The following is a 19,533-nucleotide window of genomic DNA, read 5'->3' as shown; positions in this document are numbered from 1 at the left end:
GTACAGAGATTTCTCCCCATCAGAGAGATGCAAACGACTCCTATAATTAACGTATTAGCAATTCTATTAAGTCATCTATACCAAACAATAACACTTGCAAGAAACATAAATAGTTGCAACACAGCTTTTTCCTAAGGAGTCGAGTGTTCTCGAGTCAGTGGATTCTTGACATTGCAACACCCTTGTTCATAGCTGGGGTAAAGGTTGGTGAGCAATGAAGTGTTAAGCGTCCCATCCCATTCCGTCTGTGGAGCTTGGCAGACACACTGCACTGAGCCCTGCCAAGATCAAACGCCATGCCAGCACTTCCAGCACAATACCAGAAAGGAATCTGAGATCACTGTTAAAAACTTTTTAATTTTTAACCCTTATCAGTCAAGGTAAGAAAAGCACGTGTACTACAGAGTAGGTTATCTCAGCTCACAGGTAAATATAAAGGAAGATGAAGATTGAAAATTGTTAATTTAGCAGCAGTGCTACACAAGCTGTAATGTAAAATGAGCTGCTGCACATTTGGAAAGAATCAGCAACATTTGTCTCATTATATCCAAAAGATACTCCCTGCTCTAAGAAAATGAGGCATTAACAGTGTGACAGACTTACAGAAGCTTCTCTGCAAGTCACTAGGGGTAAACTTTTTCTCTGGGCTTTTTTTCTTTTATTTCAATTCTCCTCTACAGGATATGAAAGGGGCTTTACATACACACCAGCACCTACTGAAAGAGCATCTTCACGTGGCATTTTAGCACATGTCTATTAATAAAAGCACACCAGAAAGATTGATGTAAGACACCATGTCAGTAGAACAGCACATCCTTTGCTGGAAGGCTGCTTCTGTCTAATTATGGTAATCCAGGCCTTCCCCTCCCCCAGTGCTGTTTGTATTTATTTTCCTTGAAGGAGAGGAGAGATAAAGCAGAACACAAGCTTTCTCCAGCCATTATCAGCTCCTTCCTGAGCTGGATTTCAGCTAGGGGCAAGAAGAGATTTAGAAGCCTTTTCCATCTCCAGAACTTAGCAGCCTAATTTAACATTGCAATTCCTGCCGGGACCGTCGTGTGCAACCTGAAACAAGATGGAGTGGATACACACACCTCCAGGTTACGTATCAGGAAATGCAATAACAATGTAAGCTGCCAAACCCACCCAAAGCAGGTTTACTTGGGCTGTCTCGAGTTCAAAAGCAGCCAGTCATGGGAAGCTTCAGTTCAGTCCCTAAGACTCCTGCTTGCTGTCTCAGGTACTTCACCTGCTCCTCAACACCAGCACTGATAAACCTCAATTAAGAGATGTCCCAGTATAAAAACTCCTCAGAGACAAGTCTGGCAGCGCAGTAACCTGCCAGTGCTATGAGCAACTCCCTGTGGGGTGAAACACCCAAAGACAGGAATTGGACTATCCCTATACCGAGTTAGGGAGGTTGAAATGAAACATCGGGGCCTTCCTGGCCCTCCTTCCGAGCCCTGTCAAGGCTGCCAGTGGCAGTGTTTGTTTGAACACAGAAATGTGGTTATGGCAGCCCCAGCGCTGCTCCCGAGGCACAGCCGGGATCCGCGTTCTGGGAAACGCCACCACCGAGCCACAGCTGGCACCAGCGCTGCAGGAAGTGGGGAAGGTGCAGATAAGGGCAACTGCTGCCCTCAGAGTGCGGCAGGTGAAACATCAACCCGACAGAAAGGGGAACAGGCTCCAGTGTGCCATCTGAGCCACCCTGCCTTGGCTGGAGTTGGGAACATGCCTGCACACACGTGCACCCGGCCATGGCAACGCCCCAGCCCCAGCACAGGCTGTGCCACACAAACTGGGTCACACAATTACCCAGGTGAGCTCTTCATTCCCATTTTCCAATTTTTAATCAGCAGAAGTCATGCATTTTAGAGAATCTCTGCAATTTAAGATGTTTAATTAAAAAAAAAAAAAAAAAAAAAAAAGAACAATCCAGAAGACAATGAACTACAGCTAAATGTAGCCTCTTGCAGTTGGTGAGCTCTTTTTATAGCACTGTATATTACTGTATCCATCTCTGGCAGCAATCACAAAACAGGGAACAGAGGAGTTGAAAGCCTCGGGATTGTGCATGCGTAATTAGATGAGACACTTCCTTCACGAGGGTAATGTGAAACAGAAGTAACAAAGCAAAACAAGAACAATCTCCTTTGTGCTGCAGATTACATCATGATTCATATGAATTCCTTGCACATTATTCCTTTTGTGTCCCGCACTGATCAAGCATTTTTCCCTTTCAAAAAAGGCTCTGGACAGTTTCACAAAGGGTTAAAGCTTAAAAAGGGAGAGAGAGAAAAAAAAATCCTTGTTGAAGAATGCGGCGGTGCAAATGAAACTGAAAGCCTCGGCACATGCACATGGCCACAACAGCTAAAAAATAACTCGTCACCCGGATAAAACCTTGAAACCCACAGTTTGAGGCATTTTAACAAATGCGTTCAATGTTTCTACTCAGCTGAGAGAAAATCAGTGGCAAAATACACACTGAAAGCAAACAGTGAATTTTGGTGATTTAAGGATACTGAAAGCTGTATATCTCTTTAAAAAATAAAAGGGGAAAAAAAAGACAAAAAAAAAAAAAAAAAAAAAAAAAGACAGATGTTCCGGGAATACTATGGCATTCTACAATTCCTTTTGAAGTTTAAAAAAAGAAAAAAAAAAAAAAAAAAAAGAAAAGAAAAAATCCGCAGCAAAAAATAGCCCTGCTTCTTTTCAAGTGTCTGCTGAAAATAGCTGGCAGTATTGAAATGAAAGCCCGTTAAAATGAAGCAGAGCGAGCCCACGCCCGCAGAGCAGCGGAAGCGGGGGGAGGCCGCGGCAGCCGCCGCTCCCGGCCCGCTCCGCTCCCGGGGGCCCGCGCGGCGCGCGCAGCCAATGGCGGCGCGGCCGGCGCAGGGCGGCCTTTGAACCCCGCGGCCGCTTCCCGCGGCGCCCGAGCGGTGCGGCACAAAGAACAGCCATTTTGTGACAGCGCCGGCCAACGCCGCCCGCCTCAGCCGCCCGCCCCGGGCCCGCCGCTGCCCCGGCCACAACGGGCTGCCCCCTGCTCCCCGCGCCGCACACCGGGGGCAGTTTGTGCCTAACGCGATCGTTTCCCTCCTCTCCCCCCCCCCCTCGGCCAAACGCTGGTTCGTGTGCACCGACATCTCCATAAAATGGCTGCCACGTCAGGCGAGGGTGTTGTGCTGCGCAAAGCCCTGCGCTGGGAGGTGGCTGCTGAGCAAAAACAGCCATTTCAGACCTCGGAGCTCCAGCCCTGCACAGAAAATGGCCCAGGAGCTAATCCACTACAAGCAAATTTTCCCCCAAAAAAAGATGTTTTAATGCTAGAGAAGCCCAGAGCTGGATACAGACACAAGGGCTGGCCCAGCCTTGCAGGGTCTGCAGCTCAAACCATTCCCACGCGGGGTATTTCTGAGGTGGGAGAGCAACTGCAACAGATACAGGCCAAGGGAAAGGAAAACTACGTATCTATCCCCATGCCTGTTACTTGCTATCCCTGCAAAACTCACTCTGGGCTTCAGGGGGGTCCCAGCCTGCCCCTGGCCTCGGCACTTCCCATGGGGGCCGACCATGGATGAGGTACCTTCACACTACCTGCCTTTCACACATGCAGCACAGAAGATGCTAGAAAATACAGCAGATTGTGTTCAATTACTGATGCAAATCTCAGGCACACAGGTGGGGGTCAGCAGGAACTGCAGCAGACCCAGAGCAACTTTTACCTTGGGCAAAGTTGCATAAAATCCCTCAGCTCCAAGTTGGACTTACTGTCCAAGCACAAAGAACAGGTGTTGCTGGGCACCTGGAGAGGCAGGAGTACAAGCCTCAGCTTACAAACTGTAAAGAGTTAACACCATCACTCTGTCCAAGAAAAAATCATCTGCTTTGGGACAATTCTCAGACATTTCTGTTTATTCCACACAGGCCTTTGTATTCCCTTAGAACTGGAAAAGGAGGAGTCAATTCCTCAGTTAGGGCACTACAGTGGTGTGCAAGAATTGTATTTTCTTCCACTCTAACACCCTTCTCCAGCCCAGGTGAATGGCACACCGGCTACATCCACCTCCTCCACCACCCAGGGTTCCCACCAGGACTGTGCAGCTTCCATGTCCAGGTACTTCCATGGATCCCAAGCTGGTCTCAGCAGCATGAGAAGCGCAGACACCGGTGCATTTTGGGGTTACCATACAGCAAAGTGGTGGCTTTACTTCCTAGAAATCATTTCCCCTACTTCAGGTCAACCTCAGGAAGTAAAGCCCATTTTATGACATTGAGCTGACTCACACCTCACAAATAAGCTCAACAGGGTTCACTTGCAAATATCCTGTGCTCAATTGTTCCCACACTTCAGGTGTGCCGGTGTCACACACAGCAGGTTTATTCAGAGGAAAAAAAAGATGTGAAGGGGGAGAAGGGGAACCTGACACAACAGGTGTTAAATGTAAATGATCAATTACGATAAATAACTTTTCAATGAAAACCCCAAAAGCACACGAGACACTATGCAAATCTCATACCCCTAAGGACAAAACCCCCTGTGGGACTCCTGCTACATGGCTCAGATTTTAGCTCCTATTCCTTTCCAACACTGGTAAAATACTTCCAATTTCCTCAACAAATTATGTCAATTGCTGCTCTTGTTGATAATATCCACTTCAAAAAAGCATAAAAAATACATAATCTGCAAAATAATTTTTATACATGGTGACTTTTTACATAATATTTTGTGTGCAGCATTTACAGTAAAGAAAGCTCAGTATGAAAATCTGATGTGTTTTTCAACTGCATTATTAGAAAAGCTCTGTTTAAGTGCTTCAACAATCCCTGAGGCTAATTTAGTTATTAATAATTTCAAATTAAACAATCTTACCCACATTTATTTTAGAATTTAAAATTTGACTGCATTTTTAATACACCCAGAATACCATCCAAGTTTATATTAGAAGGTTACAATAATTTTATGATATATATATAGCCACACTATTTCAAGTTCATGTGCTTAAGGAAGGTTAAATACTGGACATCAAGAATACTATTCAAACACCTGAACATCACATAGAGCACATGTGATACACCAGACAGTTCAGAGTTCTTTTTTATTAATGTCGGTTAAAAATGCAGGAAGACAACACCAGAGAAAAAGAAACAGACCAAGATTCAACTGAAATTAACAAAATGCAAAACTCAGTGATATTTACAAACCAAAACAAAAAATGCATGTAGTTTAATTTCCAATCTTTGGAAGAGCCGACCTTTTAAATATAAAATGAGCGATTTGGTAATTGTACTTCTGCATTCCCAGCAAACAAACATTTTCAGTATTTCATACTTTTCCCACATCAAGGTTAAGTTTCTAAAATTCTGTAAAGAATCTCATTACTTGACAAAAGTAAATAAAAATACTCTGAGCAAAAATACGTTAAACAAAACAAGCAAATCATTTGGTGCCTCTTGTTAACAATCCCAGTGTATATTTTATGAAACAAAATGCCATCACCAGCAGGACAAAGTCTGGTTAAATTGTATAAAAATATTCTAAAATACCTCCACAGAATCAAAGTTCCACAAGCCCAAATAAAATTTGAAGTAAGAGGTATCCGACAAACAGGCACTTTCCAGTTTATATTTTAAAATAAGCTTTTTTTCATTCATGTAACTTTTTCTTGTGCCTATTTACTATAATTTACTACTACACCAGGCTTCTGTATGGCCCTCAGTTAAAGTTTAGACTTCTGAGATTCTTCAAAGAAAAATTTGCCTTGTATGTAAAATGGTGCAATGCAGCAATGGCTAAACCGACAAGGTCATTTTTCACAGCACAAAAAACCCAAAAACTGAAATTCAAAAGCTGGAAAAACATCATACAGGGGCAAGGGCTGCCCTGAATAAAGGTACAGTACCTTTTGCCTAGGACATGGGCCCTTAAGTCACAACACAAGTTTCAGAAATTGCTACCAAAAAAAATTAGGGTGTGGCATGCTAACAATCTCAAGGTCATTCCTTAAAAAGGAAGCAAAATCACTAAAATGTTTTCTATTAAGCACTGACAGTAACCCAAGGCTGTCAAAGTAAACAGGGTATTCACAGGTTTTACAAAAAAAAAAAAAAAAGAAAGTTGATAGGTCATACCTCGATGCATTGCTGTGGACTGAACCCTCCTCTCCTTGGCTTTTGTCCTTATTTCTCATCATCTTTTTATTCTTAAATATTAAAAGGGGGTCAGGGGTGTCTGTTTGCTTTGAAGTCCTGTGCCCAGGTATTTACTGTCAAAAGTTGAAAGAAAGGTAAGGTCCCAGTTCGTTTCACTGGCTTTCATTATCAGGAACAAAGTCCTGACGCTGCAATGATATTGTTATAACAATACACAGCACTGATCAACACGGCAAACCGGAGATTTAAAACAAATAATCATTTTTACAAGAAAAATCCGAGAATAAACACAGGAGAGGAGCATCCTGCAAACTTTCCCAAAGTAACACTGGATGCAAATAATCTCTGTATCTTATTGCGTCATCCCAATACAGCACAAATCGGTCGAAAATCAAAGTATTCAAAACGGCAGAAATCTAAAAATTATTATTATTAATTGCTCACCTACCTGATCCATGCACCGCCGCCAGGACCAAGTCGATATTAGTTTCGGGTAGTGGAAAAACATCGGATCCAAAATATTTGTAATTATACCGATAAAATACAAATTTCAGAAAATGAAAAAAAAATATATATTCTAATCCCAAAAATATGCTGCCGATAAAGCAAAAGAAGCGGTAATTAGTACAAAAATGTCCGGGGGAAAAAGCTCATTAGGAGAGCGCACAAAAATGGAGGTACGCCATGGCTTCTAAGCTGGAAAAACAACGACCTGGGCTCTCTCCACGGCTTCTTCTTTCCAGCAAGGCACGAAAAGGGAGCCCTCAAAAGCTGCTTTTCTGCCCGAAAAAGGTCCGCTCGGCCCCCGATTAGTGCCTAGGAGAGGCAAGGGGCTGTGGGGGCCCCCTGAGGCTGCCTGAAAGTTAGGGAAAGTTGCGTAAAGTGTTGGGGAAGGCACGGAGCTGAGCGCGCTCTCTCTAAGGCACAGCCGCCATCTAGAGCTCCTTCCCAGCTCTGAGCTCTGCCTTTGATTGACACTCTCTACATTTACCCCACAACTCAGGTGATGTACCATAGACCCACCCCTTCATTTCTACCAAAAAAAGAGAGAGCCTCCACCTAAAGGGTGCCTGCTACCCCACAGCCCTGGCTCCTTCCAACTACCCCAGCTCAAGGGGCACCTTAACCCCATGTGGCTCAGGCACCCTTTGGAAGCCAGAAAGAAATGGAATTTGTGCCTTTTGTTTTAAAGATTTGTTAAATATTTCAGTGCCTGGGCTAAAATTACTTCCTCCCTGGACAGGAAGTGGTGCTGTTACAAGCCATTTTGAAGGCATGGAAGTGGAGCTCACAGCCATGCAGGCAGCAGCAGCCCAACCCTGGGGGTCACCCCACCCAAGGGGCAGCTTCCCCCCAGTTTGGAGGCAGAACCCCCAGTCAAGAGCTGTTCCCTCTGCCCCCCAGTGCTGCACTGGCAGGGGGGGACAGCAGCACCAGCAGCTCCCAAGCCAAGCCCACAGAGCTGAGATTGCCCTGCAGCTCCACAGCGCCTCCCTAGTGGTTCCCCCAACAACTCAAATGCAGCAGCCACAGCACTGCCACCAGCTACACCAAGGCACTGCACCCAAAGCAGTCCAACACCACCAAACTGCTCGTTTCCAATGCACTTTCTTAACCCATTCATGCTCATTAACAGATTTTAACACAACAAATTAATTTTAAAGCTGCACAATAGCCAAGCTGCACAACTGCAAATCAATCAATGGACATCTCCAACACGACATCCTGGAATTGAGAGGATGTATCACCATGGGAATGGAGGTGATCCAAGTATCCCCTGACCACCTGATCATGACTACCAGTTGTCTTCCACGACCAAAACCAACCCCTCAAAGCACAAGAACATCTTGCATATTCATAAGCATCACAACAAGACAAGAGCCACCAGCCACTGGGGGACCACTGGAGGACAAAGGGGCAATGGGCTAGTTTGGGGTTCTATGGGGACACCCATGGCTCAGCATCCCAACAGCCCAAAACCATTGGCTTCGACCAGTAGAACCAACACATCCCCTTTAATTCCTCCAGGGATCTGCCATTTATCTCCTACAACCATCCATCCTCTTTCCACAAGGGGCTTCATTAGGAACTCCCCAATGCCACAAGCCATTTAAAAAATTCCACTTCACCAATTATTCACAGAAGACTCCTTGCATCTCAACTGCAAGAATTAAAAACCACAATGCAAGACCATTCCAAACATTTTCTGGTAAGACTAAAGAAATCCATTCATTTGAATGAGAACCCTTCATGGTGGTCCAGAATCCAACTCCACCATAAAAACACATGGCAAAACCAAACTGGGGCAAGCATGCACCACCAAAATGGCTGGATGGAACAGGTATGAGCAACTCATCATGGCAAAAATGGGTATTTCCAAAAAAGTCTGAGCAAGGCAAATGGTTAAACACAGACAATGAACAGGATTTTGTTTGGGTTTTCAAATACAATTTCAAGGTTCTCTCAGCACCAGGTTTACCATCTTGACCCTCCAGCACAAAACAAAGACAACTTTGAGTTTCAGGTGAAACATACAGAAAAGAAATGCCTATAGTTAAATTATTAGATCCACCCAGACACCTGTAAGGAAATAATGACTTTGAATATTAGAACTATTTTAGAATTAATTTGCAAAGGTAAATATGTCATCTGTAGCCATATCAAAAATAACTCATTTTCTCTCACCAACATGGCAGAGTATTGTGACACTAAGGCTACATGCAAGAGCAGTGAAGCACATTGGACACTTGCACAGAACAATTTTAAGACCAAAGAGACTGCTCAGGAAGTCTGTAGTCCAGGAAATCTGTTGAAAAGTTTCTGTACCCACACACAACCCAAGAACATACCTAAAAAAGTTACACAAAACATTCAAGTACTCTTTTATTGTCGTATTTTCTCAGCCTTCAATTGGTATCAATTCCATCTTAAAATAACTTCACAAAGTTCAGCAGCAGTGCCCTGACAATAGGCCAAGTACTGAAAACCCCTCATATTAAGCACCTGAATGAACAAGCCAGCGAATAAAAATTCATTGGAAGTCATGGCAAAGTGAACATAATTTGCAAATGAAAACCACATTTGATACCAAGTATAGCACAAAATTTTACCTTCCCTCCAGTACTTAGCTAAAGTATTTCTCAGTTTAATAGCAACCAAAAATGTAACCCACTTCAGTATCAACTCAATAAAAAATATTCAGCCAGAAAGGACAAACACAAAGTGTGAAATAAACCAAAACCTTTTATTTAAAGTCACTTTATAAATTACATTTTCTCAAAAGCAACAGCAACAGATCTTTTACCAAATTAATTTGCCTGTCATGCAAAAACAACCCAAAAGGAAAATTTTGCCACCCAGTTCTCAAACAGATCCATCATTGGATATCACTGATTAATTCAAATGCAAAGTCCATTTTGATAGGATGATCACAACCCAGATCTTCTCTGGTTTAATAACATGAGAGTCCACGTTTTAACATCCTTTTCTTGGACAGACATCCCAGCACTCATGCATTAGTCCATTTCCTCAACCTCTCATTCCCCAGTGGAACTGCCATCTTGGTGTCTCATTCGCAGACTCCTTTTGACACTCTTCATCTCAATGGATTCTTTATGAAAAATTAGAAGAAAAATGCTGTTGGAATACACATCATTGCTTTAAACTAAAACATTCAACTACTGTACCTTGAAGATAATTTAAACATGTAACTGATGCTTCATTCCATGTTACAGGGTCCACAATATCTATTTTCATCAGAAACAATATCAAAGAATCAATTCAAGAATTAAAAAAAAGAAAATTTAACCAAAACTATAAAAAAGTGGGAGAAAATATTAGAAGTCCAAGAACCCTTTCAGGATCCATGAATTCCATTTGATATTTTTAAACCACTAGAGAAATCCGTGGTGGGAAATCAGAGAAATTTCCTCTTGCAACCATTTTCATGGCACTGGCCCATCCCCTGGAACTGACATTGCTTAGCACAACACCAAGGTTCTTGTAACAAACCAAAATTTTTAACTAAGTACTATTCAAGCTCCTTTTTTCAAAGACAAAGATCCATCAAAACCAATGAAAACTGGTTTCTTATAGACAGATGGTGACTGGACACAAAACATTCCACCATCTTAACCCAGTTTTCCAGCTCATGAAAGATGTACAGTGCAACAGCACACACACAGGCAAATGGAATGGCTGGTTTAGTTACTGGTGGGAAAGGACACACCAGAAATCAGACAAAAATGGTCACAAGTCACCCTAGCTACCTTCAGCAAGGCTCCAGAGCCATATTCCAACTGCACTCATCATGGAACTGCAACCAAGCCCACAGGTGAGTGACAAACCAAACTGAACAAACAGCATCCACATGGATAAATACAAACCCAACGTTCCCATCTTCCTATCTTCTTCCAAGAAATATAAGCTCAATTTGCTTCAAGTAAAACCTTACTCCTCCTCACATGCAAAACACGTACAGAAGTTACTAAGTGTTAAGAACATCATTTTGAAACCAATACTGACTGTAGGCTGACATGCAAAAAGGGTTTTAAAATGCCTTCATGAATTTGAGTATCTGCACTCCAACATCAACTTCTGGTTTTGGATATGTATAGGTTTAACCTCATTTTAGTCTGAAAACCAACTTCACCACCACTCTGCTCCCTGCTAATCCTGGGCAGATTCTGCCAAGGGATGCAGAAATTACCCACAGCCCAGCAGAAACCAGTGGGGCCATCTAGTGGTCTCTGCCTCAGCATCCCAGCTTGCCCAGTCTCACCTCAAAACAACCAGTTACAGCAAAGCAAAGAGCACTGGAAGCAGTGCAAGAAGCCCCAGTCTGACTTTCACAAGGGCCCATGTGTCCTGTTTTATGCTGCTCTATAGACTTCCTTGTTTTAAATATAAAGGGAAGGTCTTGCACATAGAAGTGGAATATGGCATCTGGTATTTCACTTTGCATTGTAAAACATGCATAGCTGCAGGAGTGTTCAAGCCCAGGACACTCATGCTTTCAGAAACAGAACTTCCAAGTGTAAAGAAATGCTCTGTTTCAAACATTCAACTCATCCTCAGTTAAGACAATGTGTTAAGTAAAGGTGTTTTTCCTTCACACTAAGCTGGTTTTGGGGTTGCTTTAGGTTTGGTTTGGGGTTTTTTCCCAGTTCTCACCAAATTAATTTCAAATCTATTTAGGCACTTGAAGATTAATTAAAATTTTGAATGTCTTTTCACGGTAATGCCTTGACCAAAGTATCAAAACATGAAAAAAACCCCTACAAAGTCATCCATTATTGACACAATCAAACACTCTGAAGTACTAACATACATACAGTAGAAACCCCAAAAATAAGATCATTCAAATTATTTTCAGTTATTTTTAATAAGCTTAAAATATAGAAATGCAATTACTGAATCAACTTTCCCCACCTCTAAAAAAGGTAATTTAGTTATGTATTAGTCACTCTTTAAAAGGCTCTTTCCAGCTGGGTCAGCCCTGTGCCTCAGACACTCACAGGACCTGCCAAAAGAAATCTCAAGGCAAATTTCCTTGCTCGGTTCACCTACGTTGGCTTGGACCAAGAACTTCACAAGTAACCCCATGACCTTCATCTTAAATGCTTCTCTAAACCTTGTAAAATAATTAGCAGTAAACAGAACTGATGAGGTATTATAATTAAGAACACATTCTTGTTCTCCAAGCTATTCTACATCAAAACGATGCTACAGGAATGGCCAAAATATTAACAGCAGCCTCTACACTTGTGAAATTTACATTTGCTTGAAAAGATTTCAGTGTTTGTTTACTTATGAATTAAGGCATATTTTACTAAGAAATGTCAATAATGTTACAAAAATACACTCCTCCATGAAGACATATGCAGTGACCCTACACTTGAGGTAGATACTGAAAAACCCATTTTTTTCTCTAGATGACATGAGTCTACCATTCCTTCTGTAAAATTAATTAGGCATCTGCCCATTTCTCAAGGTTCTGTTATCTACTAGTTACTGGTTTGGTTTCCAAGCACTGTTATTTTGGTGATGATAAATCAGGGACCTGGGTAGTCCAGTAATCCTGACAAAGTTTCCTTCAAACCACTGGTAACATGTTGGCACTCCATGCCATCCATTCCAAACCTGCCTAAAGGTTCAAGGCAACAATTACAAAACATCTGAGTTTACAAAGTTTTTCTCTTCAGTTTTTTTTTTGCAATAATTTGGTGCTGTATTAAAAGATCACAGCAACAATAGACATTGCTTATGGCCAAACCCATGGCTTCAGCCATTTCAGGTCCCCTGTGACCCTGCATTCCTTAAAGGTGAGCCTGAAGCCCAGCAGGTACAATTGCCATGCATTAGACACCAATACATTTATAAACTATTCCAGAGTGAAACCTGAGGTTTAGACTCTTAACCCAGGTGACCTACTTGGGAAAGAGAATTCACTCCAACAGAGGGAGCTGAATGGACAAAAGGAGGTTCTGAGCATACCAAACCTCAAGTTCTACACTTCAAAGTTCATTAAAGCAAGATTTTACTCTCAACAACACCCCTGGTAACTTTTACACTGAAGGAGTGTTCTCTATGGCAGCTAAGTCCATTATTTTATTCTGTACCATCTTTAGCATCTTGTGCTCTGGACAGCCCTAAATCTGCTTTTACCACCATCAGATGTTCCTTAAGCAGAGCAGTAAAAGCACAACTCATGTAGGTTTGGGTATTTTTAGGTAAGAAAGGCTATTTGCCAGGTTTGTCAGATTTCAAGGTTAATTCCAGATAACATGTGGATTTATTCAAAAATGCACTCTTTTGTGGGTATTGTTTTTAAATAATAAATTTTATTGCATGAAGCAAAGTATGCCAACTTTAATAAAGCCCCTGCTGTTTTCAAGTATTTCCTCTCTTCTCTTAAAAAAGAGAGTTAAAAATAAAAATCAGTGCTTCAACTAAACACCATGTTAACCAGAGAATGCAACGTCAGACCTTTCACACTGCAATACTTTCAACAACTGCTTTTTGAAACAACTTATTTGTATACAACTATTTCAACAAAGTCATTTAAGGGTTTCACATTCACCTCTTCCTTTTAGGTAAGGATTGTAAACCAGAAAAGGATGGAATAATTACTCAGTGTGTAACTGAAAAGCCAAGTTCTACTCAAAGAGCCAGATCTGACAATAGCTAATTTACAACCCAATGAAAAAACAAAAATGCACACAGGAAGATGTAGCAATCACACAAAGATTAATATTAAAATGGAACATGAGTCACATGTTTAGAGATTCTAGCAGGTGACGGGCTAGGAAGGCATCACTGGATAGCATAGGAAGAGTTTTGAGGAATAGCTGGAGAAGAAACATATCAAGAAATATACTGCTCAACACACACCTGCAGTGGGAAAAACAGCTTAAGATTTCTGAAAGAACAAAGTAATAAAACATACAGACAATAGTAGTAGAAGAAATTAAATACTTATCAAAAATGAGTTTGTGTACACACATTAAAACTTAATTCTTTAAAGTCCATGATCTCTTTCGCTACATCTTTTTCTACTTCTTTTGCTTCAGGACCGAAAACCCAAATGATAAAATTGGTCCAAAATAAAATGGGCCCAGAAGCAGCAGGAGGCCAGACTGACAGCTTGGCAAGGCTTGCAGCATCTCCCACAAATTGCTTTTCCTTTTCAGAAGGGCTCTATGTTAGGCTCCACACCACGGAGTGGAAGAGAAGCACAGGACTGGAGCACAAAGCCAGCTTCTCTCCCAGCACCTGAGGCAGTGCAGAAGGCAGGGGCTGCTGGAGGACTCTGTTAACAAACACAGCCATGGCACAGCTAAAATTCACTGCCATCCAGCCATTAAAATAGTGGATGTGCATCTTGGAATATTTTCCCAAGTTATCTGAAGCCTAAGGAAGGCCTTGCTCAATCAGGTAGCACGTCAGACTAAAAGAAATTGTCTCTCAAAGAAAAGCATATATTCCAAAGCACAGTGCTACAGGAATAGAGCTTCACATAAAAAAAAGTTAACCCATGTACACAAAATGCAATGGATGCCCTAATTAAATATGCAGAATCAAGGAGTCTGAATTTGAAGCAGTGAGAAAGACAAAACTACTCAGGTCTTTCCACAAGCAACTCTTAAGAAAGTCACAAATGTGCCAGAGACAACAAAAGGTCAATACCAATTCCCTTTAAGGAAATGGAAAAAAATTCTGTCCCTATATTCATCCAGTATAGAACTGAATTAATTTACCTACTCAAGCCTGCCAACTTTATGTTTTGACTATATGAGGAATGATTTCAAGTCTATCAGCTAGAAGTTTAATTTAAAAAAAATACAGGAAACTGTATTGGCATTTATCATTTTGTGCAAAGCCAAAGTTTTATGAATGAAGAACAGAAACAGAACAATCGTAAAACAGGAGACAGTTACTGCCTGCTCAAAGGCTCCCACTGATCCTGACAGAAGCATAAGGACAACACAAGATGCTTGTACAGCAAGTTCTTCCTGCTATACTTTCCACACCATTTGTTATCCAAATTGTGTGTAGTACCTCTCTAGAGACAGACATCTGCATACCAAAAACCCTTCTGAACAAGCACAACTATGATATTAAAGTTCTCAGTGCAATCTGGAGTCAAATCATGGAAGCCCCCAGAACTACAATCAGCTCTGAAAGCTGTTCTGCAGGCAGCCAGGGAGAGAGCACTATCCAAGCACTGCTCACTTCCCCCGGGCCAGCAGGAATGACCCAGGCTCCTTTTCAGCTTTTCTGAAACACACATGCACACATGGCCACACACTAATGACCTTCAGAATGTATTCAGCCAAAGCCTTCAGCCACTTTAACATTACAGCCATGTGTGCTTGCTGGGCCTTTATTAAAGCTAAAAAGTAAATGTTATTAGGAATAACAACTTACCAGTGCTTCAACCAAGAGCAGCTATTTTGCTTACAGTGAGTAAATCAATTCCTCAACACATCTGTAGGGAAAATGGGATATTAAAACACTTGAATTAATATAAATTAAAAAATAAAAGAGATCTAGACCTTGAGGTCTACAAGACCAAGCATTAGCGTTTATTACAAAAGCCCTCATAAAAAAAACAAACAAAAAAAGCCCCCACAACCAGAAAAAACCCAACCATTCCTAGCTCACAGCATGTGCTACTGGAGCTATTTTTATAAAAAAATTGAAGTATCACTAAGGAACCTGTTATTAAAGAACCTGGAAACAACCCAAGAAATTCAGACCCAATCCATAAATTCATTGAGAAAAAACAACAAAAAATATATTCTTTAAGTTTTTCAAAAAGATCAACCAGGCATCAAGTAGAAGTATGCTTAAGCAAACTAACTGGTCCTTCACAATAAAAAATAAAATGCTCTTTTTATTGAGAGGAGGTATCAGCTGGATGGAGGGCAATTATGTAACATTTATGTAGAACAAACTATCTACGCTATCTCAAAGTTACTCATGCATGGGCAAGGTTCAAATGCGGAAATCTGACCCTGAAAATGCCTACTGGCAATCTGCATCAATAAATTCCTAATCATAGTTACTTTGAGCAAAGGTAGAAAGACCTAAAACTCTAAAACAACTCATGAACCCCCTTTTCAGGGTGAATTTCAACTACATGAAGCAAGGCATTCAAGTTTATCCTCCTGACACATACAAGCAAACCACTTCCCTTGTCATCTTTCAGAATCTACTTATATTGAAATACAGCCTCAAATGCATAAAAATTAATGAACCTATCCAGTGACAGCGTACTGTGCAATCCTCTAAATTCTTCTCTTCCACTTGACAGCTACTCAGAGGTAGAGAAAGAAATATGGGATGAGGAGGATTGCAATTTCTTTGTTGATGTAATTTACTTGAAACTCTTATTATGGAAAAAGTTCCCTTTTTAAAAAGGGAAATGACGAAAAAAATAGCAGTAGGCTGGCAGAAAGCTGTAGAATATCCTAATGCATGTGAAATTTAGAGGTTTAAAATGTATTAATGGTATTTTTAAATGTATTGTATTTGAATGTGCACAAGCAGCTCCTACTAAATGGAAGCACAGAACTTCTGGGAAGTGCCCATCCACCATTTTAGAAGGAACACAACATGGCTGCTGTCCCTGACCAGCCATGAGGCATCCATCAGTCATCCAAGGCATGGAAAATGAACCAGGAAAACAAGTGTTACTTGGGCCTTTTGAATCATTTCACTCCAAAAAGGCCACTTAGAAACTACAATCTATATCAGGGCAGGTAAAATTAATGACTGGAGGACTCTGTTTACAGCTCTCAGCCATTTTTAATAATTCTTGGCACAGCCACACATCCATCACTGCTTCCAAGTCGGTTTTTGTTTTCTTTAGTTCTAGAGCAGGCACACAGCTATGGTAGTTTAACAGAAACTTTAACGAGGGTAATATTTAACATGGCTGTCACCACAAAGCACCTTCCTCTAATGACAGTGTTATGAAGACTCCACCACAGTTTTGTTCTTCTGACCTCAGCACACTTGTGCAAAAGGAATCTTTGGTGTGTCAGAGTGGTATCGTGAGTAGTAGTGACACTTCTCTTCTTGGAAGTGAGTGGATAAACCAAACAATGAGTTTTGTAAAAACAGCATGAGGATGTTGATAATATATTAAATTTCATTCACATTAGTTATTTTTTCACGACTGTAGAATATAGCCCCTGTATTTTGATTTTTACATCCAAAACACATTCACTCTTAAACTACAGAATAAATCACCAAAGCTACAGGTTTATGTCACAAGCCAGAAACCAGAGCTTGGGAATGCAAGTCATGGCTGAAAGAAAACAACTTTTCATGTTAACAGCTGTATTTCATGTATCTAATGTCAAAAGTTTTTAATCAGACTACCTACTATAATTGTTGTAGTCTGGATGATTCAAAAAATCCATCCCCTATTTAAAAATAAATGTGAATTTACTTTTTCTAGGTTATCTAACAGCTGTGGTACATTTTTGTATTAAATTACAGACACTCAAAGTACAGTACAGCCTATCACACAAAACATGCCTGGCATCATAGGTGCATGGCTCCTTCCCCCTAAGACTGGCACTAACCATCACACAGTGCATCTCCTTTTTCAGCAAGAGGTGAGGTCAGACACCCAAAAGCTATGAGCTGGTATCACATTTTCTACTTTCTCTTGTATTATTTAATTGACGAAGTATTTTGGCAAAGACGACGTGTATCACCCCACCAATGTTCTTCCATGTACGCTGTCAATGCTACCAGAATCTGTTCTATGAGAATATTTAACAGGGGTTTGTGTCCCCACAGAGGAACAGCTTCCTCTACCAAGGAGGTCTGGGCTCAAGCTGAGAGATTCTCCTTGAGCCCCGCCAATCCTCACAAGCACGCCGTAGCATAGCCATGAACCTGGAACTTCTCTCAAGTCCCACTAGTGCGCATCTAACACACTGAGGTCTACTTTTCCTAGAGGGGAAGCCACTGTGAGCTGAAAACAAGTTGTTGTTGCAAGAAAAGGCAGCTCTGAAGAGCTCACAGAAGTTAAAGCTGTTTTTATTGTAATGTCTATTCAGCATTAGGACAATACTGGAAAGATGCAAGACCGTTAAGATCAAAGCGCTGAATTCCATCGTTATCATAAAACACCCAGGTCAGGCAAGATCTGCTCTTGAGCACTGTGGTTTTCTAATTTTTACTTTGCTACTCTTTTTTTGTTAAGAGCAGATCAGTTAGAAACTGCAGATTCAGACATTTCAGAATTTAATACCAGGAATATAAGTCAAGTGTGACAGGTTCAATCCCACCAGCATTATCAGACTTTTGTGTGACCCAGGCTGGGCTCGCCTTTATCGTAACAGACTGTGTAGTATCTGTGATTTTTGACCCTCTAAACTGAAAACTTACGTAGGATTTTAGATATGCCCGGTTGTTCTTAAGGTATGAGATAATTTCTAACACAAACTTCTAGTTCTCACACTTGCCATCACACAGTCACACGATGAAGTTGCAGGAACATTCTGACATATCACCTTGCTCGTTAGCTGTGTTTGCCGCAGGACATCCATGATGGTGGCACATGTCCAGTATCTATAAATATAATTTGAACTCTACCTTGAACATCAGCAGTGACTCACTGCAGATAAAGGTTTATTACAACCTGAAGAGACATTTTTGTAAAGCTTATGGAAAACTGTGTACAATCTCTTTTCTGTGAATAGACTGAAGGCTTCAGCCAAGCAAAAAAAAACCAAACAAACAGCTGCACTCAGGTGGGGGCTCACAATTGTATTATTTGGTTATCATGATGCATTATGTAACTTGTAAAAGCAAATCATGAAAAGTATTTTTGGGAATCCTGATACATGTGTCCTCGTGAAGACGCCTTACGCTTTGAGGTCCTGAGTATGCACAGAAGTACACGAGCACGGGAAGCTGTGAAAAGGAACCAGTTAAGACAGGCAAACAGGATCCCCCACTTTTAATTACAGAGTGGTAAAAGCCTAACTCAAAGGTTACTCTGATCCTAAATGCAGAATCTGAAGTGTAAAAACAAAAATAAACATTGAAAAGATGCTTTGTTTACACTGCAAGGAGAGCAAGACAGCTCGTAACAACTGGGTACCACTTTAGGCTTTTAGAATAAAATTTACACCAAAACCAGAATTTTAAAGTTTATTGTATAAGCAATTTCTCAAAAAGGAAAAGCTTATGAGCGACCCTTGCTAATAAACCAATACCTTGAACTAAGGAAAAGCATTCCTGAAGTTTGATTAGACAATATCCTTAGGAGATGACAATCCTCTGGCTTCACCACATGTCAACATGGTCATAGCAGATTGCTAAAAAGTTGTACTTGTGAGTGAACATAAAATCTTCAATGATGCAGGAGACATTAACATTGCTGTAGTACGTACATACTAACGATTTCCAAATCCACCAAGCTCAAAAGAAAATAAATTCAACAAGGTAAAACACTTAAAGGCTTAATGTTTATTTTGAAAAAACTGTTTCCAGGATGATTAAAAAACAAAAAACATAAAATAAACAAAACCCCACAACAGTGTAACATACCTGGCATGCACAGTACAGATTTTTGCTCAAGGTCTTTTGCCCAACCAGTCATCTGAATCTTTGGAAGAACCATATCCAGTAATAGCCCTTAAAGATAAAAAACAACAAAACCAGGTTTGTCTGAAAACAAGGTACACACAAGCTCTTTAAGTCTTAACATTTTTGACTGACAAACTTTCTGAAAACACGTAAAGGAAACGTCTTTGAATAAACCAAAGTTTTACCAACAGTACAAAACCCATATCCTATCGTTGTTAAACATCAGTCCCCAAAAACACGAAACAGGCCCCCAAAAAT

The 19,533-nt window shown here is 41.0% G+C and overlaps 1 protein-coding gene across 4 annotated transcripts in view; it reads right to left on the bottom strand.

Annotated features, from left to right (window-relative positions):
• CHD2 (chromodomain helicase DNA binding protein 2) overlaps nt 1-19,533 on the bottom strand; it is an 85,369-nt gene that overhangs the window by 48,029 nt on the left and 17,807 nt on the right. For 3 of the 4 annotated variants that reach the window (XM_063169898.1, XM_063169896.1, XM_063169899.1), the window contains exons 3-6: nt 19,237-19,323; nt 15,088-15,148; nt 6,608-9,769; nt 6,139-6,272 (exon numbers count right to left, since the gene is read on the bottom strand). In XM_063169898.1, the coding sequence (XP_063025968.1) occupies nt 6,139-6,200 (62 nt within the window). In that variant the 5' untranslated portion in view covers nt 6,201-6,272; nt 6,608-9,769; nt 15,088-15,148; nt 19,237-19,323. Of the gene's footprint in view, nt 1-6,138; nt 6,273-6,603; nt 9,770-15,087; nt 15,149-19,236; nt 19,324-19,533 lie in introns of all 4 variants that reach the window. The other variant, XM_063169897.1, reaches the window with a different exon arrangement.

This window comes from Melospiza melodia, chromosome 15 (assembly GCF_035770615.1).
Source record: "Melospiza melodia melodia isolate bMelMel2 chromosome 15, bMelMel2.pri, whole genome shotgun sequence".
Lineage (NCBI taxonomy): Eukaryota > Metazoa > Chordata > Aves > Passeriformes > Passerellidae > Melospiza > Melospiza melodia.
The sequence above is the reverse complement of the archived record's forward strand: the minus strand, read 5'-3'. Positions and strand labels throughout refer to the sequence as shown.